Source organism: Gallus gallus, chromosome 3 (assembly GCF_016699485.2).
Source record: "Gallus gallus isolate bGalGal1 chromosome 3, bGalGal1.mat.broiler.GRCg7b, whole genome shotgun sequence".
NCBI classification, from domain to species: domain Eukaryota; kingdom Metazoa; phylum Chordata; class Aves; order Galliformes; family Phasianidae; genus Gallus; species Gallus gallus.
The window spans coordinates 87,737,997-87,761,128 of NC_052534.1; the positions used below are offsets into that span (position 1 = coordinate 87,737,997).

Sequence of the window (23,132 nt, forward strand, 5' to 3'; positions counted from 1 at the left end):
GACAGATGGCAGCTGCTAAGAGAAGCACGTATGCAGAATGTCCACAGAACCTAAGAGGAAGCTCCCTAGATAGCTAACTGAGAGGCAAGTCCCTCGGCTAGGTGCTATGAACTGACCTCTGGGAAAGTGTCTTTCCAAAAGACGTAAGCTCCTACTATGCATAAACCTAACTTAAGAAATGCTCAAAGTTAGATTTTTACAAACTTTTCCACTTTCAATTTCAAGTGTCAACATCATAACAACACAATTCTAAGGAAAGAGAGAAAATACCTAGTTGGAGGGGGTCTGAAATTTTATTTTAATTGACCACATACCATATTTAGTACCTTGCTGGAGCAAATCAGCAGAGCAAGAAAGAATATGACAGTAGCTCTGCATCAGTTAGAGCTTCTATTCAGTTCCAACAAGCCTGATCCAGATAATGCAAAACAAAAATTGGCAATGACACAATGCAGCACAACCTCTACATTAAAAACACAACAAAGTAAATGATACCTGCTCTCCAGGTGCTCCAATTCCCTTCGTGATCATGAAAGATTCAAGAGTGAATATATGTAACTGCTTAGATCTTTAGAAGGGAGAATTTTTACTTCGTAGGACTTGATCTTCAGCACCCACTTAACAGGTTAGAAATAAAATGCATTTAAAGAAAGCATGCTCCTTAGCAAGTAGGGATGGTGAGTAGCCTTACAAGCTAAGTGAATCAACACTTCCCAACAAGCCTTTTCACTGCTAGCCATCTGAGCAGTCAAGACCATACTTACCTGCAGCTGATTTTCTGTTAGAACTAGTTCAGTAAGGCTTTCACAGTCTCCAATTGAATCTGTTAGCTGAATAAGTTTGTTCTGATCAACCTTCAAAATTGACAGCTTCCTCAATTTTCCTAGGCAGAGGAACAATACATTTGTTTGGCTTAGTAACTTTGCTTTAATTATAGAGAATCTTTCTGCTGTAAAAGTTTTAGAAACTCTCCAACACAATTAAATGCTCTTTTTCAGGTAAGAAAAAAAGAAGTCAGGTACTGCTCCACTTGGCCTTTGCAACAATTTTTGCAAGTTTATTTAAATTAACTGTAAACTCAATGACATAATAATCACATTTTGGTATATTAAACTGTATTAAAATTGTAATCTGAGTATTGCCCCATCTCAAGTCAAGAACTAAAAACTAAGTGTCTGCTGGGAAACCTATATACAGCAGAAAAAAGTGTTTTTTTTTTCCTCAATTATTCAATGTTTGCTAACATTGAGCACCTACGTGTATTCAGTCATAGTAAGAAAGGTTTACACAAAAGTGACAGCCTAATCCCAAACACGACAAAGGTCTCTTTGTCCTAATATATATAGCCCAGTTTGACAGATGTGAAAGTCAAGTTTATTATTTAGAATAGAGACAAACTTTTCTGAAGATCTTCTCCTCAGACAGCTCTTTTACACTGGAATGTTTTTTGATGAACTGTGGAAACTAGAGCTGACCTACATAGAGCCCAGGACAGAGAATTCAGGAGACAGCACTAGCTGATGACACCTTCATGTCCATCCCCAAATTGTCCAGAATAGTTCCAGCAGGCTGGTACATCAAACTTGATGATGCTAAATCACTGAAGACATGGCAGATGCATGGAAAGGCAGCCACCTAAACAGAAACCTGCAGTTCAGGTGGTGCACAGAGCTCTGTGCCTGGACAGAATGACCTTGCGCACCTGTCTAGGCTGGAAAGTGACTGGCTGTACAGGAGCCCTGCTGGGAAGGACCTGAGGATTACAGCGGACACCAGGTTGAATATGCATTAGCAGTGCGCTGTCACCAGACGTAAATTAAACAGGCTAAATTTGGGAAAATTCATTCAGCAGATAAAAGAAGTTGCTGTGTTTCATCTACTGGACACTGGTGAGGCCACACCTGTAAAAGCACACTCAGTTTCATGTCCCAAGCCCCTGCTAATTAAAAAGAAATGGGGAGAAGGGGGTTGAGGTCCAGCACAAAGCTGTTGAGGTAGCTGGGACACGTGTGAGCTGAGGCTGAGGGAGCTGACATTATCTACTCCAACAAAAGGGCAGCTAAAGAGGTACCAAGGAATAACCTACAAATATGTGAAAAACAGTGACAGAGATGACAGAGACAAACACTTCTCTGCAGTGCTGGTAAGACAGCAGTGGCCACAAATTCAAGTGTGGGAGTCCCTAGTGAGACATCAAGAGAAGTTTTCTCACTTGGAGGTGGTGCCGCACTAAAACAGACAGCCCAAGGGTGCTGGGGCATTTTTGCATTTATGAAAAAAGCACACAGAGAGAATGCTACAAGAAGCACATGCAAACTGGGCTTAGCACAAAATAACCTGCCCAATAAAACTGCCCTTCGCAATCACCTTCCCTAGCAATGGATTTCCATTTATGAGGATTCTTAAAAATAGGCAGCTCCTCTTGTTTACCAACTGGCATCACAGACAAACTTCCCTCTTGCAACCTGCATGGTCTGTACCCTTCCAAAAGACGATGCATCACTTCTGATGTACAACACTGTACTGGCCAGCTTGCATCATATGAAAGTGCTGCTACAGCTCCAACAAACACACACCATTCAACCGTAGGACAGTATTCACCCCACACCCCAAAAATTTAAGTTCTAGAGAAGTATTTATCTTTTCTCAGGCTCACACAGCATTTGGAGAGAGTGGGGACATCTGTCCATTCTTTTCCACTTTCTTATTTAAATTCTTTCTCTGCTACAGGATTGAAAAGAGTCCTGGGAAGGAAAAGGCACACTCTTGCAGCAAGAAAAATTCTGGAAAAATAGCTGATGAGTAGTGAAGAAATAATGTCTCACTGGCTACTTCACAGGCAAAGATATTTGCTTTAGAAAGGAAATTTGTAAGCTGTTTTTCAAGTGTCACACACCAGAAAGGTTGTAGTTTGGATCCACAAGGGTGAAGGCTGCAACTGGAACAGTCACCCACTGGGTCCCATACAGGATTAACCACATTGTCCAGCTCAAGATAATGACACATCCCCACTAAAGAGGAGGGTATTTTTTGTAGCAATACCATCAACCAATTTTACAGTCTGTTACAAGCTAGAATTTTACAATGTTGAAGAGTTTTGACCATGACTTACAGTAGGAACAGTGAGGATATACTAACTTTTGTTTTGTTCTATTAAATACTAAGTGCAGGCCAAAGAAGAATTAAGAGGTAGTCTTTATGAAGAAAATTAAAATGCTAAATTAATAGTTATGTATTTCATCCTAAGCAAAAAAAAAAAAAAAGCTAAGACAAGCTCATCTCTTACACAAAAATAGAAGACTTCAAAAGACATGAAAACAAACGACTTCCAGTTTACTGAGGATTAAACAGTTCTGAATGATAACGTTCATCATATATTTACCAATGCCATCAGGTAAGACTTGAAGTAAATTCTGAGAAACAAGCAAGTCTGTTAAAGAAGTCAGACCATTAATTTCTTCAGGAAGGCATTCCAATTTATTCTCAGAAACATCCAGACAAAGCAGGTTTTTCAGGTTTCCTACTTCCTGCAACACAAGGTGAAACTTTAGTCACGCTCCAACATGTCACAAAGCAATTTGAAAAATGTGCTATCACAATGAAATTCCAGAAAGAAAAGCAACTTTTTGTGTGACCTCTAAATGTTGAAAAAAGAACGTAAGTAAATTCTGCATGATAAACCAACCACACTGCAGTTTCTTGTTCTAAATTTCAGAACTGGCTTTAGTAGCCAGACAAGCTATGCTAAGCGTACCCAGGCAAGCACCAACCAAAACTGAGTAAAAAAACCTCAAGTAAAGAACAAAAAGCTGTTTTTTCAGAACTGATTATCAACCTTCACTTAATTATGGTCTGCCCCTCCCAATTAACCTTAGGTAAATTAGGATTAGTCTCTCCTGGCCAATACAGCAACATGCCATGACATCTAGGGATTTCATATCCTCACATCTCCCAGCTGCAACAAAGGAAGAAATAGGAATTAGGAGTGCTGCCCTAGCAAGCATCTTAGAAGTGCCAAGTTATACTGCCATCACCTACAATTATGATTACCTAATTTTTACAATGGTAATCTGACAATCAGCTTAAAAGTCTGTCAGAGAAATACCTCTGTCCCTGTTAAGTATAAGAGCAACCCTCCCATTCCCCACGTACACATACACCCCTATACGTGTTCTACAATAGTTCACACTTCAGACATTTAAATCATCTTTGGGAGAACAGAACTATAGGAGGAAGAAGGGAGTTGCCCTTTACTTTCACAAATACTGTATTTTCATGCATAGACAGCTCTGACTCTTACTCACAAGATAGCTTTTTTCTTTTTTTAGAAAATGTTTGCCTCTCAAGAGAATCTTTCATTAAACACACACACACAGCTTCTATCCTAAGGATGAACATGTAGGATATCAAAAAAAAAACACACAGTTACAGCCAGCTTCAACAAAAGCAGCTGCAGAAGTCACTCTTGACCTTTTATGAATGATTATCCGTGTTTAAATAGATATACTTAAAAAATAATTAGGCCAAGCCAACAACCAAGTCAAGGAAGTCCACTAAACTGTAACCAATTTCCAAGTTACGTTGTTGACAGTGAGATCAATACAGCAAATGACAATAAGTTGAACAGGGAACAAGGGAAAGCAGGTTTTAACTTGGCTCAAAATGAAAAGGAAGGAAAAGAAACCCTCCCACACATTATAGTTGTTCTTAGGGAAGGGAATTTAGAGTACAGTAAGCTTTAAATGCTGAGATCCCTCTTCCATGACTAATGTCAGATGGGGAATTTGTCTCCATAGATCAAAGTTTCTACTCATGGCAACAGTTTTACCATTGTTCTACTACCAAATAATGATCTACGTGGAAGATGACAGCCGAAAACAGTGATTCATTCTCGAAACTGTCAAAACTGTGACTTAGATAGGTATAAAAGGTGAGGATCAGAGCAGCCAGTTAGTGGTTCCCTGATCATCGCACCAAGATCATAAAGAGTATGTGTCAACCTACAAACTGAGCAGTGTGTCTATTAGTAAACAATTCCTTTAACAAAAAAGCTTAAAACAAAGTGTCTGACAGCATACGCGATTATATTTGATAACGTATAATCCCTTAAAGAGGAAATTAAGAGAAAAATCTTAAACATCCAAAGCCAAACCCATGCACAGTGAAATGAGAAAACAAGCCAATTTTAGATTGTCTTCTTTCAGATATTAATGAAAAGGTTTTCCTTTAAAAGCACATTCAATACAGTATCACTAAAGCCCATTCTTACCTGAGGTATTTCAGCTAATTGGTTTCCATCCAACCAGAGGTCTTTAAGATTGAAAAGTGCACCAATTGTTTCTGGCTATAACATAAAAGGTAATGTCATGTAACACGGACATTTAAATAAATGGCCATCCCATAATTACTATTTGATTAAAGCAATCCTTGCTACGAGCATTACTTAGAGGTACCACAGCCAAATGCAGCAAGAGTGACTGTCACCATTTGGAAATTTCATCCTACAAACTAATTATTTAATAACCTATCAGACTTCAGTTGACAGGCACTATCAAACTGCACGCACACTCTACATCTACTGCAAATCCAAGATTCAACTGAGAGAGCTTAATGAAGATGACGTACTTCCTGGTATACGTATGTGCCACAATTAAAGACATTGCAACTCTAAAGTTAGCCTCAGCATTATCCCAAAGATTCCCAATTCCAATCTGGAAATACAGTTGAGCATGTATCTGTGCTCACCCCTTCCAGTTCTCAACAAATGCTTGTGTGTTCATTTTGACTATTAGTGCAAAGCTCGTGCCCTTCCACTCTTTCATTTTTTTCCATAGAAAGTGCTTGTGGAGTTCTCTCATTCTCTGGAGAAGAGCTGTAGAAGTTTTTCAGGCAAGATAACACTGCACTGAACAAGATGAAGCAGATATGGGAAGCTCTAACTCACTGCCAAAATGTATCTGTACATATAAAAAGACTTTCCCCTCTATGCATTTTTGTTTCTTCAATTTTGAATATCACACGGCCTACTTAAATTAACTATGTGTGAAGCAAGACCAACATGCACTTTCAGTGGCATATTCTCTTACCAAGTGATAAAGTTCATTGTTTCCTAAATCAAGTTCTTCTAGACGCTGCAGCTGGGCAAGTGATCTGTGAGATAAGTCAAAACAAAACCACATCAGACTAAACCAACAGAAACCAAATGTATTTGAATGAGCTCATTTCACTGAAACTTGTATTTCAAATTACTACATATTGCAGACAGACAGTTAATTTTACTGGGCATAGACTTCCTACAGCAATATCTTACTGAAAAAAATAATGTGGTTTGTCAGTATAATTGTATGCTCTTGAAACATAAAACTTAGTATAAGCAATCAGATTATTATCCTTGATTTTAACCATCAGTCCCTTGGGGTGGACAACGCTACATAGCTCAGTAGAGTTGTTTAGATTTATTTTGGGGGCATTTACTGTTACACAAGTGAATAAAAATTCCACATTGTGGTCACATGTGACAGTACCTAAAACAGTGCTAATCAAGACTCACTAAATTCATCATTTGTCTTGTCAACCTGACCTATCAATTTCTGGAGAACTTCGGGATGGATTTGAGGATGCAAAGAAGGAAAATCCCAAAGGGATGTAAAAAGTTCTCTGAACATGAACAGATACAAAGCGTTAACTTCCTACTTCAAAGGCAGTCTACTGTAGAACTTTTGCTTACCTTTCTCAAAGCTGCAGTAACACAAAAACCAGAGACTTGTCAGTTACATTACTGACACTCCAGATTTTCCAGTAGCAATAAAATTGCCAACATCTATTATAGCTTCTGTCTGACACTGAATGGAGAAGCCTAGCTAGTAGTTCATAACTTCTGATCACTGACATTTCACACAAGTTCCTTGTGGCTCACAGCTATAAAGTGCAGCAACAGAGGTACTGGGTAGACTGACAGGAAAAAGGGATCCAAACGCAACTGTGGAACAGGCAGTGAAGAAAGGAAACTACTTCATTACAGATAGAAACAGCTTCTTCCAAGAACCAGAACAGACCCCCAGACTGTAAGGTAACTGATTAATCATACAAAAAATACATACAGTATAGTAACATCCAATTTTTGTGTCCCCCAACAAACCACCAGAGGAAGAGGGGGGCAGAATTCAGCCATCAGTAGGGCTGGATTTATAGAAAGGATTTGATCTCCAGATTTTTGAAGCTTCTGTTCACTTAAGTCCCTAACGTGAATGTTAATTTAAATTTCATGAAGGTACATACACCAATTCTAGAGCCAAAAACTACAAGACCCTACTATCCTGCCTGAAAACAGGAAATTTCAGCACAAGAGTAATCCAAACTACCACTCCCACTGCTGATACATGAGCTTAGCTCAGTGCATGCAGGAAGAAATATCTGACACTGGTATGTTTTATACAGAATAGCTATGCCCAGAAAAGAAATCTAAAGAGACCGCAGGCTCCAGCAGCTAACCAGTTACATCTACAAAGAATGGAATTAAGTAGGCGCTGTTAAAACAATGCTGCATCCCATAAAGGTTGTCAATCTGAAACTGGGTATTTGTTTCTAGCTGTCATTCTGCTTTAGTTGCCAGCACATTTTTAATCAGAACATTTTATGCTAACACAATCAAACATTTGAAACGTCACTTACTCGGGTAAATATGTCAGCAAATTCTCTCTAAGTTCCAGTGAAGCCAGGTTATAAAGACTAAAAGAAACAAAAACACAAAAACAAGCAGTGTTGACACAGTTTATAACAAAACTGCTATGAACTGTTTTGTTTTTAATTCAATCAGACCATCGTGCAAAGCATACGAAGAGTGGAAATCTTTGCTTGTTTCTCTGCAATACTACAAAATACTACAAAAGCTGGAAAGGAAACAGACAATTTTCCATTTGCTAAAAAGAAAATTAATAAAACAGAGTACAATCAGGTGAACTGAATTTACACATCTGCTTTCAGAACCTGTCATGGGCTACAGAGGTTACAGAGCATCAGGTAAACTCATTGCTGTTAGAACCACAGCACACTCATTACCGTAAGTGACATTATGCTTCTAAGCAGCTCACTACTCCATATCCCGGGCTTTTACTAACATCACCATAGCAACATTCAGATTTTTCAGGGGTTTATTTATGACTAAATGGAACACAAGGAGTCGGACATTATTCCAACACTATAATCTGCTCTAATCCTCCACTGTCCCAGGGAAAAATACAAATCAGATACAGTGACTACAAATAAATAGTTCCCTGCAACACAATATGTTCTCTACTGGGGAGCAGGGAAGAGGACAATATCGTATACCTTAAATAACAACTAGATTAAAAATATACATGCATCACCAAATTTGAAACGCCTGTTAAATCCAATACTAAAATGGTGTGTATATCTAAGGGGAAAAAAACCACATGTACAAAGGCTGCATAAAGCTGACACTTTTGTTCTCACTTCAAACAATCCCAACATACTGAATCACACACAATCATTAGTTAGTGCCAGTAAAGAAAAGCAACCAACATCCTGAATAAAACGCTCTATTTCGTGACTCTGATGCACCTATAGAAGCAGGGAAGGCAACATAATTGATGTAATGAGTTATTAAAGGAGACAAAAGATTTTTCACAGATTGAATTTGGATGGTGTCTGAAAAAAAATGCTCCTTATTTCAAGCATCAGTTTTGCAATGCATTCAGAAAACACTGAACAAAACCTCAGATGAGCTTGGACAACATTCTGAACAGCCCTCCCCAGCTTTTAAAATAAGCAAATGTTACCCAATGTGCTCTGCATTCCTCCAGAAGAAATACATTTGAAACATACTAACATATCTGTACCCATACGGTATCATAAAAACAATTAAAGGTAAGTGAGAATAACTCAACTATTGTCACTCAAAAGTCATTTGAGAGAAACTCAGTAGTAAGGGAGCCATCATTCCAATGACACAACTCTCAGACAAGAATTGTAACACTGAAAACATGAGCGAGGATGGGACACGGTATCTAACATGCTTGCATAAACCACACCAGCAGAGGGAAGCAATGATGGAGGACCACTTCTTTCCAGAGCTTTGATAACGTGAGTCTGCTCTCACTCAGACCACCACCTACGAACGTCAACATTTTGGTTTACAAGTTTCCTATCCAGAAACTTATTCCAATCTCCCTTCAAATTTTGCTCTCTCTCTCTTCAAGCTTGTATTAGGTCAGTCTCACGATCCACTTTCATCAAGAGAACATGAAAAGAACGCTTACACCACCAAGCTGCACATAATCTTGTGTTTACACATCATCCTGCCTCTACTTATCTCCCTCCCCATCACACTGATGTGCCGATGAGTAAAATGGTGCAATAATCTCTTAATTTCTCTACTTACATCAGACATCACTTCAGCTGTGGTTAAACAGAAATCTTTGTCAGCAAAACCACGTTAAACAGCAAGAACGCGGAAGCCACCTCCGCAGCCTGTCTCATTGTATCATTAAACTGGGACAGGTCAGTGAATCGGCTCAGGAAATTGATCCTCCTTAAAAATAACCCAGCGAAAAAGAATAACACGGATCCCTAATCCAACATACCGTAAATCCCCTTAGACACCTGGGCCAACACAACTGACAGAAACGTGTAACGAAAGCATCAGTGCTGCCTAAGCCAGCCATGCCATGAGAAACCTGTGGGTTAGCTGTGGCCCTGGGGATACCCACTGAGAGCTGCATTTGCATCCAGCTGCTTATCGTGTGCTTCAGAGTGACTGCGGCCGATCCCAGTCCCACGTTAGGCTCTCTTCTTATGCCACCTGTAGGATTATGTCTTCACACTTAGAGACACAGCATTCCAGAAGAGAACTTCTTTATTCTGCAGTTACTCTCACAGTGTGCTTACAATTACAACTTCACCCTGGAACAAAATACAGGCATCTCCCTCCACCCCTTTAATCTATCCTTTGTACTTCTTCCAGGTTCTCAGGTCCAGCCCAAACAATATAAACAGACCCCAGTAGGCAAAATGAAGTAATGTTAAGCAAAAGCTACTAAGTTTACATCAGCAAAGCTGGTCCATTAGACTGAAATATTATGATTAGGTGGATCTTCCTGAAAAAAAAGAGGTCAGAAAATGTGAGGAAACTCATGACGCTTAAACCTCTACAAGTTCCAGAGCTGCTTCCAGCAAACCTATGTGTTGCAATTTAAAATGGGAAGACATGATAATTACCAAATAAAATAGCAGGCAAAAATGGAAAAGGCATGCTGATGTACTGGAGCACCAACCTGATACATTACAGAGGGAAGGTCTCATCTCTCCCTTATATTTCCCAAGAGGTTCTTAGCACCTCATACATTACTATTTTGCTGCTTTTAACGTATGTTAACAGACTGGACTTTTAGCCACATGCAAGAAAAGTCCTACGTTTCTTGCTATTTTTCAAATACACTGCCTTATTTAGTAACACATTCTCTGCAGAAAATCTATTCTTTCCACCTTCTCAGGTACAAAACAGTGTTTTTTCACAACATTCTAATTGAAAGAATTTCCTTCTTTCCCCTCTGCCATTAATTTTATGGGTGCATTGTTGGTAGAGTCTTTTTGAAGATTTTCAAGGGAACTAAAAGAAGCCATACCTTAACAGCTTCAGAATCTTTCCCTAAGCCCAATTTTAATCTAAGGGAGAAAAGCAGTCATTGGGGTGTTTTTAATATCAGTCTGTAAAGCACAGGGGTAGTCCAGCCTACTCTGGCAGGAGGCACAGCTCTGTCAGCAGCTGTTCACAGCCACATTTTGAAATACAAATATGCTGCAGAACACTGCAGACTGCTCTAAAACAAAGAGACAAACAGCTCTCCCTCCCCGCAAAATCAGAAAGTGTTCAAACAAAACATCACCTACATTCTAAAGGGGGAAAATAAGCTGAGCACTTTTCAAAGGTCACTACTGTAAGAAGTCATGGAACTTGCAAAAGCGTTAATATTGTAATAATTCTCACCACAAGAGCTACTGCACACTGAATGGTGTGCATGCGTGTGAAATTACTGAGCACAAGGCAACAGCAAAATCAGACAGAGGATTGAGTAGCTGAAATACAACAAGGCTTTCCGGATGATTTCTGCCTTAAAGGTGGAACCAAGCAGAAAGTAAAGGTACGACATGGCTAAAAATGCCACTTTCAGTACAAACCAGATATGTTTATTTTGTGCCGTACTTGAAGTGACTTTAGATGCTGATGATGACAGCTAGAAGAACAAAAAGAAGAAATGTGAAAGCAATAACCGAGAATAAAGCTAAGAGCAACAAAGCAGTCTGTAAATGCCGGAAACATCTTTCCTGGACACGTTTGTCAGGACTTAAGAGAGAATTTCACAATTCAACATGCTCTACAGAAAAGGATATGCCTGCGGAACTTCTCGAATACTCCTTCATGCCAACCTCTGTGGCTCCTCTCAAACAGAGCGAATTCTAGAACAAGACTCTAACATCTGAATTAAAGCATGTTCTTCTTCTTCCAAAGCGAGCTCATTTTTCTTTAGATTAATTGTAGAGAATCTATCAGTAGTAACGTCCTAGAAAAGTCACTTAAAAAGTGGATGACTACAGCTAGCAGTAACTCACTGAACTAAACACTTCAAACTATAGTTTAAAAAAAAAATAATAAAGAACAAAAAAACACCAGGAAAAAGACAGACAGACACATACCCCCAGTTTCATCCGAGGAGGAAACCACAACATTTTGAGTGTATCACATACATTAAATGCCCTGTGTTTTGATAAGTTACTAAATACAAACCTGAGATGCGTTCTGCTGGTGCTTTAACATAAGGAACAGTGCTATCATTTTTCTACTTAAGGCAATGGAAAGGCCTTAAGAGTGACAACAGAGAACATCACCAAGCTCATTCTACCCCATCCCTCACCACACCAGGAGGAGTGCTCAAGCCCTGGCTACAGAAGCCAAGGCTTCTGAGGAAAGAATTGGGAAGTACAGTGAGACGTGTAATGTGAAAATGAAGAGAAAGAAATATGAAGACGGAAAAGGAGAAATGTGAATATAGCTTAGAATAAATAAAGGTGAAGAATAAGAGGACTAATATGAAAGGTAAAGGTGCTCAATTAAAAGAGGAAAAAAAAAGAAAAACGACAGCCTTCTCTTATTAATAGAAGTGTCAAGTATTCTGATCTTATGTCAGGAACACGGCACTGCTGAGCATACAAGAAAAGTCAGGCTTTGGGAAACGATGGAGCAAAATTTCATGAGATGAAAATAACAAATTCTTGCAGAAATCCAAGGCCCCATTTGCATCTTTCCAGCATGCTTCAGCTGACTGAATGCAAAATCTTAATTGCAGTTTTGGAAACAGCAACTAATAACGACCTTTTCCTCCCCACATTTCTAAGACTGCAAAGAGAAACGAAAGATGGGAAAGTTGGCACAGTCCTCATGATCATATGAAACGAAGGCAAGTCCTACCAATAAGGGTGACTCTGGGCACAGGAAGAGTCGCCGTTATCCTGACAGATAAAGGAGAAGTAGCAGTCCTTAAGATGCTTTAAGCTCTTATCTTTAATAAGCTCTGTAACGTAACACTTCACAGGGACAGTATAAGGATGGTTTTATTATGGACTTCAGAAACACTAAGATTTGAAAACTAACCTGCTGCAATACTCAAACAAAGGCATTCAGAAGCAGTGGGAGAAGTAGATGAAAATGTGTTCTCAGCAAGTAGCAGTACCAGTAGTAGTACAGGTGGTTATTTCAACAGAGGATGATTTCTAAGAACAAGCATAAAACTCCACTCTTCAGAGGCTATTGTATGAACACAGTCAAGACTCAATTATTTGGTCCAGTATAACATTTTTTATGCAGTTACTGGCACGGGTACACAACACAGTCCAAGCATACAGCATGCAGAAGTGTGACATGAAGTCTGCTTTCTGGCTATTTGCACCAGTTCAAAGGATTTCAGCCCACTGGGCCAGCACCTAGATTGCTCTGACTTTGGTAAGGTCCTGCCCCTACACCTCTACATGAGCACATACACTTGGAAACATTTGGCCACAACACTGGGGTAGGAAGGAGAGGAGTTTAAACTCAGAAACTCATCTTTTTTTTTGAGCAAATAAGCGATGTGTCAGTCTTTCTGTCTGCCAGTGGTCTTCCAAGACACCAGAGGCTGATTAATACTACGACACCAACAAACAAAGCATATGAAACAAGAGTTGTATTTACATGCACTGCAGCCCATTCCCCCTGTCCAAAGGAAATACATACAGAAATACATACATATCCCAGGATAGAGCAGTTATGTGACTCCTCTGACAGGATCCTACCAACCTACTCCCATCCCATACAGCTTCTGGCTGCAGACTGACAGTTCACTCAGCACCGCAGGCTCAGTGCTGCCACAGAGTCTGAACAATCAGCTCCATGGGCGTTTTTGGCATAAGGTCACTTTCAACACAACAAAAGTAATGTTACCTTTTGTAGGGGACGATTGTGCTCCTCAAATTCCCTACAGTTCCACTAACATATAACCACCAAGTCTGTGGTCTGTACTCTCCCAGTTTGTACTTTACCCCTTTTTTAAAAGACTAACTATTGTACACTTACATTGCTTATAACAACTGCTTAATATTGACACAATTAGGCACAGTCACCATGATATAACCTTAAAATTCATATCCATTGTAGGATAACTTATTACTAAGTACAAAAAAGCGAGCTGCAATTCTGATCTCAATACACTGATTTCTCCAAAAAGTCCAGTTTAATCTGAAAGCTTTCTTTTCTTCCTCCAAATGTCAGTTTTAACCAGTCTCTTGCCTCTGTGTTTGGCTCCCCTTCAGTTACAGAAACCAGTTCTACAGTGTGCACGATAAAGGAGAGCCCTAATGAATTTTTGCAAGACACAAAAGAATTTAAAGAGACCTTAGATCCATATCATGCAATTAGAAAGTGTTTTTTTTTGCAAATTTTTAGCTACTGAATCCTATAAATTCCTAGGTGAGCCAGAAACTACAGCAAGTATTATTTTCCTTTATGAAGGCACTCAGCCATTCAAAGCATACTTTCCTCATATATGTGAAGTCCTACTGTTCTACCTCTGAATATAAGTGATGCTACAAGAATTACAAAGCGAGATAACTAAGTTTAGTTCTGATGAAACTTATTACCTCTCCTCATCAGCATGACTAAAGACCATTCATCCAAAAGTCATCTCCTAGACCATTTACCTTCCTTCCTTCCTTCTAGAGGCAAAGCAACTTGAAGCAACTTGCACTGAAGTTAAACACTATTTTCTGCTCAAAATTACTCACATAAAATACAAGGGAAAGGTTTTCTCTTTCTTTAGCCATCCATCATCAGATTTGAGAAGCAGGACAGAGTTCTAGTAAGAACAATGAGAAAATGTGAAAGAAAAGAGTTGTGTTCTTTAAATTTGCCATTTTCTACGGAGCTGTGAAAAGCAGATACAAGTTACAAACAGTGCTTCCTTGGAGAGCTGACTTTAAATAGGTACAAAGGAAAATAAAGATGGTAATTTTGTCATTCTAGACTCCAACAGGAAGGACATAAAGCCAGAAAGAGAGCATTTGAATCGTCAGTTTCTTGTATCAAACTTGTAAAAAAGCTGCAGATCTTCCACAAGGGAAAATGGAAGACTAAACAACATTAGTATTTTATAAGGCACCAAATGCACGTAAGACTGGATAGACAACTTAGCACAAGTCACATCCAGATTTTCAAAAGGCAGCAAAGTACTACAGTTTATGACCAAGAAACTCCTTAAATCCATAACAGAGGTAGCCTAAGCTGCTAAGAATGGTTTTCTGCATACACTTAGTTCCCAAGTTGCTGTAATCAGTTGTACTCTCCCCATACGCACAGCAAAAAGCATGGTCCAAAAGACAGGGAAACTGAACTCAGTATGACCTTGAAAAGGGATCAGTAAGAGGCAAGAGAGATATCTGTAATTACGGCACAGCCTGTTCACTTTTGAATTCACTTTCTTCAATTCACTTATCAAGATTACTAAAACAGTATGGGGACACTAAGCCAATTCACTGTTACAAGATTTCATTTTGAAAACCTCTTCCATTCCACTCATACAACACTACTTTTCCACTATTCAAACAAAAACTTGAAATATTTCCAAAAATAGTTGCTAAGTGTATGTTAAATACGTCTTCTTTGTGTAGCATACAAGATGTAATACTTCTTACTTAAAGGCCATGTGGTCCTGCATTCACTACTGTATTGTAACAGTAGTCCTGAAATAAATTTTCAAGTTCCTTAGGATTAAGTTTTACCATTTAGGAAGCAGCTGTGATTAACACTGACTGCTCCACCTACTCAAACTGAAAATATTACTTGTCATGCTAAATTCAGATTAGCCAGAGAGAGAAACTCTGCTATTTAAATCAGCCTAGCCAGGACACCTATAAACAGTTCTACATGTTTGCAAGATAAGCCTCCTCATCACTTCTGTTGTATCACATAAAATCTTATTGTGCTAAACCTTAATATTGGCTTGCTCTAGGCAACTTTGAGAGCTTTTACCACTATGAGCAAAGCTACCAGATGTACAGTCTACACTTGTGATATTCTAGGATATGCTAAGAAAAACACAGCCAAAGACTGGCCAAGGAATTCTTCAGCAAAATAATCACGCCATTCTGATCTACTCCTGGATCACGTGCATCAAAAGCATCATCCTTGCCTTTCAAGATCTTTTATTCTCCTGTTCAGATCATCATTACACATTGTAAATTCAGATGTTGCTGAAAACCTCTAGAAGACCACATCTATTAAAAAAATCACGCTTAGTGACTTTGTTTCCCTAACATGAAATCTCTGGATACTTGTGGTTCCATGACTCTCAAAGGGCATGCCTATAACAAATCTTTCTGCATGACATTATTCCTAAGTGCTCTAACAGTTGCTCTACTCTTTTCATTATGTTCATTTGCATTACAAAATGCATACACTAGCTGCAGACATTAGGAGGAAAATTTCTCTGCTTACCTGGTAATTAATTCCCTTTCAGTAGCAAGGTCCACAGATCCATTCAGCCTGCTTGTAGCTTGAGGGTAAACCAGACTCATCAGTCATTGGCATTAGAAGAATATCTCTCCCACCTAAATAAATTCTCACCTCCCCATTATAAAAATTTCTAATGCCAAAATAATCCTGTTCTGCTTTCCTGCATCACAGACTGTACAGTTCTCTGAAGAAAGTGGGGCTATAAATCATGGGGATACTACAAACTATGCTCAGGCATAGGCAAGACTGATGAGAAAAAGCTAAAGATTAGATAAGAGCTAGACATTTCACGTGCTGATGGGCAGAAGGCCTTAAATCATAACTTCAAGCACAGTGGTAGAGTTACGCACTTTACTTCAGCCAAAAAGAAAGCTGTACTTACTAATTTTATTGTCCCCACGCAGTCAGACAGAAAACTGTCTAAGTCCTTTCAGCAAGAAATGCCTATTTGAATGTTTTTTTGTTTTTTTTTTGGCTACGGCAGATTCCATTTGAAGCACAGATCTGAAAGCCCAATGCTAGATTAAACATCAGAGACTCACATAAAAGCTTTCGAAGATATCTGGATTTCATTCAGAACAAAGATCCACAATAACATAAACATACAGTGTTGACAAACAATCATCTTCTCTTTCGAGATATTAAAGCATGAGTGCACAGCACGAAAATCTTTGTTGGTAAAAAGGCAGTATCACACCGTAGGGTGGGAGGAACTAATTCTGAGGTCAGTGCTATGAAATTAGTACATGAGGACAGAACGTGCTTGGGAAGTAGGCATATCTGATCATTCATAAGTCTGTAAGGCATACCTTAGGAAGGCTGATAGACACCTTGATTTCTGAATTTCAGGAACAAGCTGTGCCCTGTGTTCTGGATGTCACATAAATAAGGAACTACTGAAGAAAGAACCTGGAAGCAAATAGAAATTCCTAAATGCTACCCGTGGCAGTGAGAACCAACCACGCTTGCTCATTGAACAGCTCTACCATTACAAACAGAACACGCAGGGAAATCATACTTGCCTCATTAGGCTGAGAAGCACTGAAAGGACACTCCCACTAACAGCTTAAATTGTGTAACCTGTTTCTCTGAATGGTTCACCTAGGTAACAGGAAAACTCCTGTTTAAGATAATTATTAGCCTTAATATCTCGCGTACGTTAGCGCTCACTATTTTACTCTACGCAACACATGAAACATCGTAAATCACAGAGAAACACACACAAAAAAACCCAACACTGCTTATATCGTAACATCTCGCCTGTTACCATGTCCCAGAGCAGAGCTTACTAAAAAGAGGTGTGACACAATAAAATCATATACAAGGCACAGGCTTCAAAAAGGAAAGTTTTTATCTAACAAGGGAAAATTTCTGCACGTATACTGGCAATTGATAAAATTGGTCACCCAGAAGACAACAAGCTGATACACACTGAGTCAGTTCATGAACGAGAAGACAAAAGGGAATAGAGAGGCCTTGCCTATGTTCTTCAAGCATCCACTTGGGACCCTTAAATACACTCCACTTTGGCAACACAAAGGAAAAGAAAAACTTAAAAGGGCTATGCAGAATTCAATTGGCACAACAAAAACATAAACAGCAACTTTACATATCAAAAGCTAGAATACATTATGACAGTCGCCTGAGACAGCAAAGCTGATCGTTGATATTCATCTTATACATCAGAGAACAGGAAAACTGGATTGTATATTTGGAAGACCTGCTTCCACAAAGAAGTTCCCCACAAGTGAAATGCAAGTCTTCTGATCACTATACCACACTGAGGTGAATTTGATCTCAAATTCAGTCACTGAGTGTATAAGGCGGTTTTCCAGACAAGACTCTAAGGCCATAGAAATTTAGGATGTTTTTTTCCTAATTTTCCAAATCCTCTAATGGCCAGATTACCAATAACAAGCACACACACTCCAGGTTTTTCCCTAAGCACAACCATACTAGAATAACTCACCAATATGTACTTTCTTGCTCAGGATTTGACTGACCTTCTGTAAAGCACGTAGCCCAAGCCTATTCCATTAAACAATAACATGGATCTTGATGCAAAGCACAAATAAATTCCAGCAAGGCATTTGCAAACATATCCAAACACCTGGAAGAGTCTTTTTTCATCTCTAACTACAGTTAGACAGAATATCTTTCTCCTTGTCAACAGTGGCTGAAATTCCTTTGCTTGAAGGAGAGAAAAGGAGCACTGTTCTGTTATTTATCATGAAGCGTGATGTATTTAAAAATAAATAAATAAATAAATAAAATAACCAGATTCAGATCATTTGAATGTATTCCAGGAAGATCAACATTCCCCAACAGACTTCAAGAACAATTCGTTTTTGTGGGACATGTCATTACTTTTGTTCCTGTTATATTAATATTCTTCTAACTTGGAGAAGCCCAAGTTTACTTCCCAACTGCCATATTTCTTTCTACTCCGAATACCTGATGAGCCAAAAAACAAAAGCTCAACACGTTTGTCCCTGCTTCTTTAAGCATAAATCTGATTAGCATAGATTTCTACTAAACAATTCAAGTGCTTTTGTATAAATAAAATATGCATAAGTTTAGAAAGCTATCCTGGGTGCTTTTGTCAGAGTGAAGTAGGCCTATCAGATTTGAATAAAAGCCTAGCCCTCCAGGAAAATTTACCAAGAACAAGCATTCTTGGTTCCTCCTGAAGCAAATCAGAGTCCCAGGCTTTTGGCTTCAGCACTGGCAACTGACCCTGAGGAAGAATGGGTTACACTGCTGTGTTCTGTAACAGCCCACAAAAAGTTGAAATAGTCTCACAGCACTTCCTTGGACTGCTTAGGACCAGTAATAGAAGGATGATTACACATATTCTTCTATAGTTCCACATACTGACATTTCTGCAAATGCCTCGTATTCCCATTTTAACCAAAATTGTTTCTATTCATTTGTTCCAAAAGAGAGCTTACCACCAGCCACATTTATCAAATGACAGGCAGGCTAAGCAAGGAGCCAGAGCCACAGCAGTGACTTGTCAGGGAAGGCAGTGACCTTCCTCCATATATTAGTTGTAAAGCAGCAGTCTACTTTAAAATCTGAAAATCATTTCAGCTTGTCATGTTTCTTGTACCCATTTTCAGAATCAGGAAAGATCCAAAACTTTAGCTCTTTCAGTAACTAAGAAGTCTGAACAAATCCGTTCTTAGCTGTCAGTACCATGAACAGCTGCATTTAAAGTTTTGTGAACTTGTTGTAGAAAAGGAAGAATGTCACAGAAGCCCCAGCCCATTCCATTTTTAATAAGACTTTGCCACAGTCAGTGGGCATACATTAAGTGTACCTGTTAGTGCTTGTGAAATGTTTCAAAAGATATTTTCTACTTCTATTGCTCCTGGACTGGTGCCCACTGACAGCTTTAATACTCACAGGAAGTGGCTAAAGCAATGCTGGTCTGGACTTGACTACACTGCAGGAGCTCTTAATAAGATCCCTTCTGGAGGACTCTTCTATTTAGAAAGTTGGGTTTTAATGACCGTTAGGGACTAAGCTGGCTCCCCAAAGAATCCTTGTTAAAAAAACACTCCACTTTATGAAAGGATGTCCAAGATAAATAGGCCTCTACTGTTAGAGGACTCAACATCCAAGTAGTTCTTCCTGTGTTCCTAGGCTTTCTGAAGGAAGAAAGAGATCAAAGTGTTTTGAAGTTGTTCAGTACATGGAAACTTAGAACAATACAGGCACAGTAACCACAAAGGCAGGTACAGAGAGATACAGAGAACAAACTACCATGTGCTGCCAGAAAGGTTCATTTCTCTAAAATGGTACATTTCCCAGCAAACCAGCAAATAAGCCTTTGCAGCTACTTGCCAGGGCCAAATACTAAAGATGTCGCCATAAGCTCAATGAGAAACTGGACAAATACTTGGAACAGGATTACCATTAGACAAACCACAATCAGGAAATCCCCTGAACCAGAGGATGGTAAGAGGAGTAATCAAACACACATTTTTCTTAATCCACATCAGTACAGCTAAAGAGTAAAGGTGGGCTAAATATGCCCTTGGTCTGAACCAGACTGGACATTCTCATATGTTCAATTAAGAAGAGGTGGAATTAGCTTTTCTCCTTCAAATCTCTCCACTAAGAGAAGAGAGATTCCTGTATTGTAAGTGTGGATGTTTGTTACTATCAAAAGGAGACAAATGAAGTTCACTTTACTTTTCATGTGTTTCTGCTTTGGAATTCTGTCCTTGCAATGATGCTCTACTTTCCAGAATTAACAAACATCTCAAAAGCTCATCAAATTACATCTAAGAGCTGTTTTGTGAATTCCCTTCCCCACGGTTCTCGCTGGAGTTCTCTCAGAACCAAACTGCTGCTATGGTTAGGAACCCTCTAATTTCCAGCCTGATCATAGCCAGCTCTTACCCGTTTGTTCTTGTGCCAGCACTATCTGGTTTTGAGCTAAGCTGCAAGCTGGCTGACATGTTTACAATAACGGATCAATGGCCTTTACTACAAAAAAGGAAAGTAAAAGGTCAATTCTGCATCATAAAACACCTATTTAATTTAGCATTTAAAAATCCAAGTTAATCCAAATCCCTGAAAACAGAACCTAAATATACACACACACAATTCAGATTCTGAATTGACTTGCTAATGGTAAGTAAAAATGTGCAGGGATTTTTTTTTTTTTTAACAGATTTATTAAAAAACAGCACAAAGCTGTAAATGATTTCATAGGTATATCACATTATATACAGTTATGCATGTGACTTACACAGTATATGTACCAGGAAAGAAAATAAATAACAAGAAGGCTAAAGAACACTTACTTCCCAATGTTTTCAGGTAGTGCTTGCAGAGAGATATCATTTACTGAAAGACACGTTAGATTCTGTAATTCAGGAAAGCTTTCGGGCAACCTATGGAGATATTAATTCAAGTTTAGGACTTCCAGCATAAGTATTCACATTAACAGAATACACAGAGGAAAAAAAAAACATGTTGCAGAAAATTAGAGTCTTTTTAGCCAATACACACAGAGAGGGGGAGGAATGCCTTTGTTCCAGCATGAATCTTGGAAAATTCTAGGAATCATAGTAAGAAAAAAGCATTAATCTCTTTTCCTTGCCTCCAGTTTACAAAGCTATATACATATAGCTGCATTTAAGGCATTATAAAAAACTAAACCAAAAAAAATATTCTACTGGTATTGTCCCGCATCTGCTAGATGGTAAAGTAATTAAATCAATTACTTTGATTTAGGCTTCAGCTACATACATGCTTACAGCAGGGCCATTTTGTGTTAGATACCAGGCTGTTCTTCATTTGCCGCTTTTTGAAGAAACAGTCTGTTCACCACCAAGACAATGTTCTGTTGTTATGTACTAGTCCACAGCACAACAGCCTGCAATCCCTCTCTTCTCACATTATAAAAATGCAAGCAACGCTCCCAAAGTACCCAAAGCCTTCAGGTCCAACACCCGGTTTTCTGCACTGCTTGGCTTCCCCCTGCTCACACTGAAGATCTCCTTCACCCCCGCTTGCAGGCAGCCAGGTTGCACCAAACCTGATCCCCGGAGCATACAACCTAGGCTGAAGCTGTAGCATTCAGTTTGGTTCCTGCTCCCCACACCAGCCAGCTCCGGGCACACGGTGCAATCCGCAGACCACTAGCAAACTGGAGATTCAGATATAAGGGCAAGCATGGCTGTGTGCGATGGGGAAAAGGGAGGGAGACAAATTACATGCGATCAACCCCATACCGAGCTGTTGGTCATTTTCTGTCTTTCATTAACAGAACATGTTTGGTATCTCTACAGTGTGAGCGCTACTGTGACTGCTCACCCCCCTTAGGTGTACAGTAGTAATAGCATACTTTGAAAAAGCAGTTTTTACCATTTAGGAGCTAACAGTTTTAAAACTGTAGTTAAGTGGCCTACTGATAGTATACAGTGGACTTCTAGTCTAACCTACGCAAATGTACCTCCTTCTTATTAATATAAACCTGAAAGCAGCTGAAGAGCAGCCATTTTAGTACCGAAGTCATTCAATTTGACAATAAGGCAACATTCTGTATTAGTGGGAGTACATTGATGGGGAAGTTCTGCAACTGTCTTTTGAGCTCAGAGGAAACAAGAGCTAGGATCAATGGCTAAAAAGAGTTCCAGGACATCAACCAAAGGAAATGACTGCTAGGCTTTCTCGCTCTATCTTGGGAAATTAGTGCCAAGATCTAAACGCTGTTATACAGGTAAAACTGAAATTCTGGACTTTATCATAGAAAGCACCAGGCAACCATGTATAAACAGCTGGAACTGTCTGTGTTTTCTAACTTAGTGAACTGATTGGAGTGATGTTTTCCAGTACACACATACATTTTGGAGCCATTTTATCATGGATTTTTAAAACTCTCATATAACTGCTGGCAATGAGCTATGAGATCTATTTTAACCCCATTAAAAAGCTCTACAACTCTTTTGTCAGCTCCTCTCAGCTGCAGTCCTGCATTACAGATACTGTTTTAAAGAGATACAGTAGTAGGGCCCGAAGCCTTATGCAGTTCACAAAATGGAGAACGATAGCTAACATGCTGCTGCTTAATATTTTTTATTTCAATGCCACGAGATGCAGCTCTGTGCTTTAGGTACAGCACACTCATCTCTGAGAAAATGCTGGGCAGCGACTCTCATCACTCTAATATCTAAGCATCAGCCCAGCTTCAGTTTGCTTTACCAGATTTTTGTGGTATTATTATCCTCAGCATATAAATGGGCTACAGAGGCACTGGGATTAAGATCACAAGTGTCCCTTTAATGCTTGGAGAGCCGAATTTCCAGAGAACTTAGAATGCACTATGCGCTATATTCAAAGCGCAGCTCTGGAGACTCTCAGCTGCCAATGTGGGAGAAGCTGCCCTGCAAAACCGCTGTAGCAGCTTAAGATATTACAGACACTCAGCTGTTTGTTACCACTCACGCAGCCCAGCCAGCCAGCTAATCGTGCAAGTATTCCCAGCCTATCTCAGCGCAAAGCAAAGAGAGCCGGTTAACGCCCACTGTGAATGCTCCGGTTGATGTGAATTTCTAAG

General features: G+C 39.3%; 1 protein-coding gene across 6 annotated transcripts in view; it reads right to left on the reverse strand.

The window, feature by feature from the left end:
* LRRC1 (leucine rich repeat containing 1) overlaps window positions 1-23,132 on the reverse strand; it is a 62,253-nt gene that overhangs the window by 14,789 nt on the left and 24,332 nt on the right. For 4 of the 6 annotated variants that reach the window (XM_015284908.4, XM_015284907.4, XM_046939752.1 and 1 more), the window contains exons 4-9: window positions 20,875-20,964; window positions 7,672-7,728; window positions 6,087-6,150; window positions 5,270-5,344; window positions 3,383-3,527; window positions 765-883 (exon numbers count right to left, since the gene is read on the reverse strand). In XM_015284908.4, coding sequence (XP_015140394.1) covers window positions 765-883; window positions 3,383-3,527; window positions 5,270-5,344; window positions 6,087-6,150; window positions 7,672-7,728; window positions 20,875-20,964 — 550 coding nt within the window. The remainder of the gene's footprint in view (window positions 1-764; window positions 884-3,382; window positions 3,528-5,269; window positions 5,345-6,086; window positions 6,151-7,671; window positions 7,729-20,874; window positions 20,965-23,132) is intronic. The other 2 variants (XM_046939750.1, XM_040697438.2) reach the window with 1 other exon arrangement.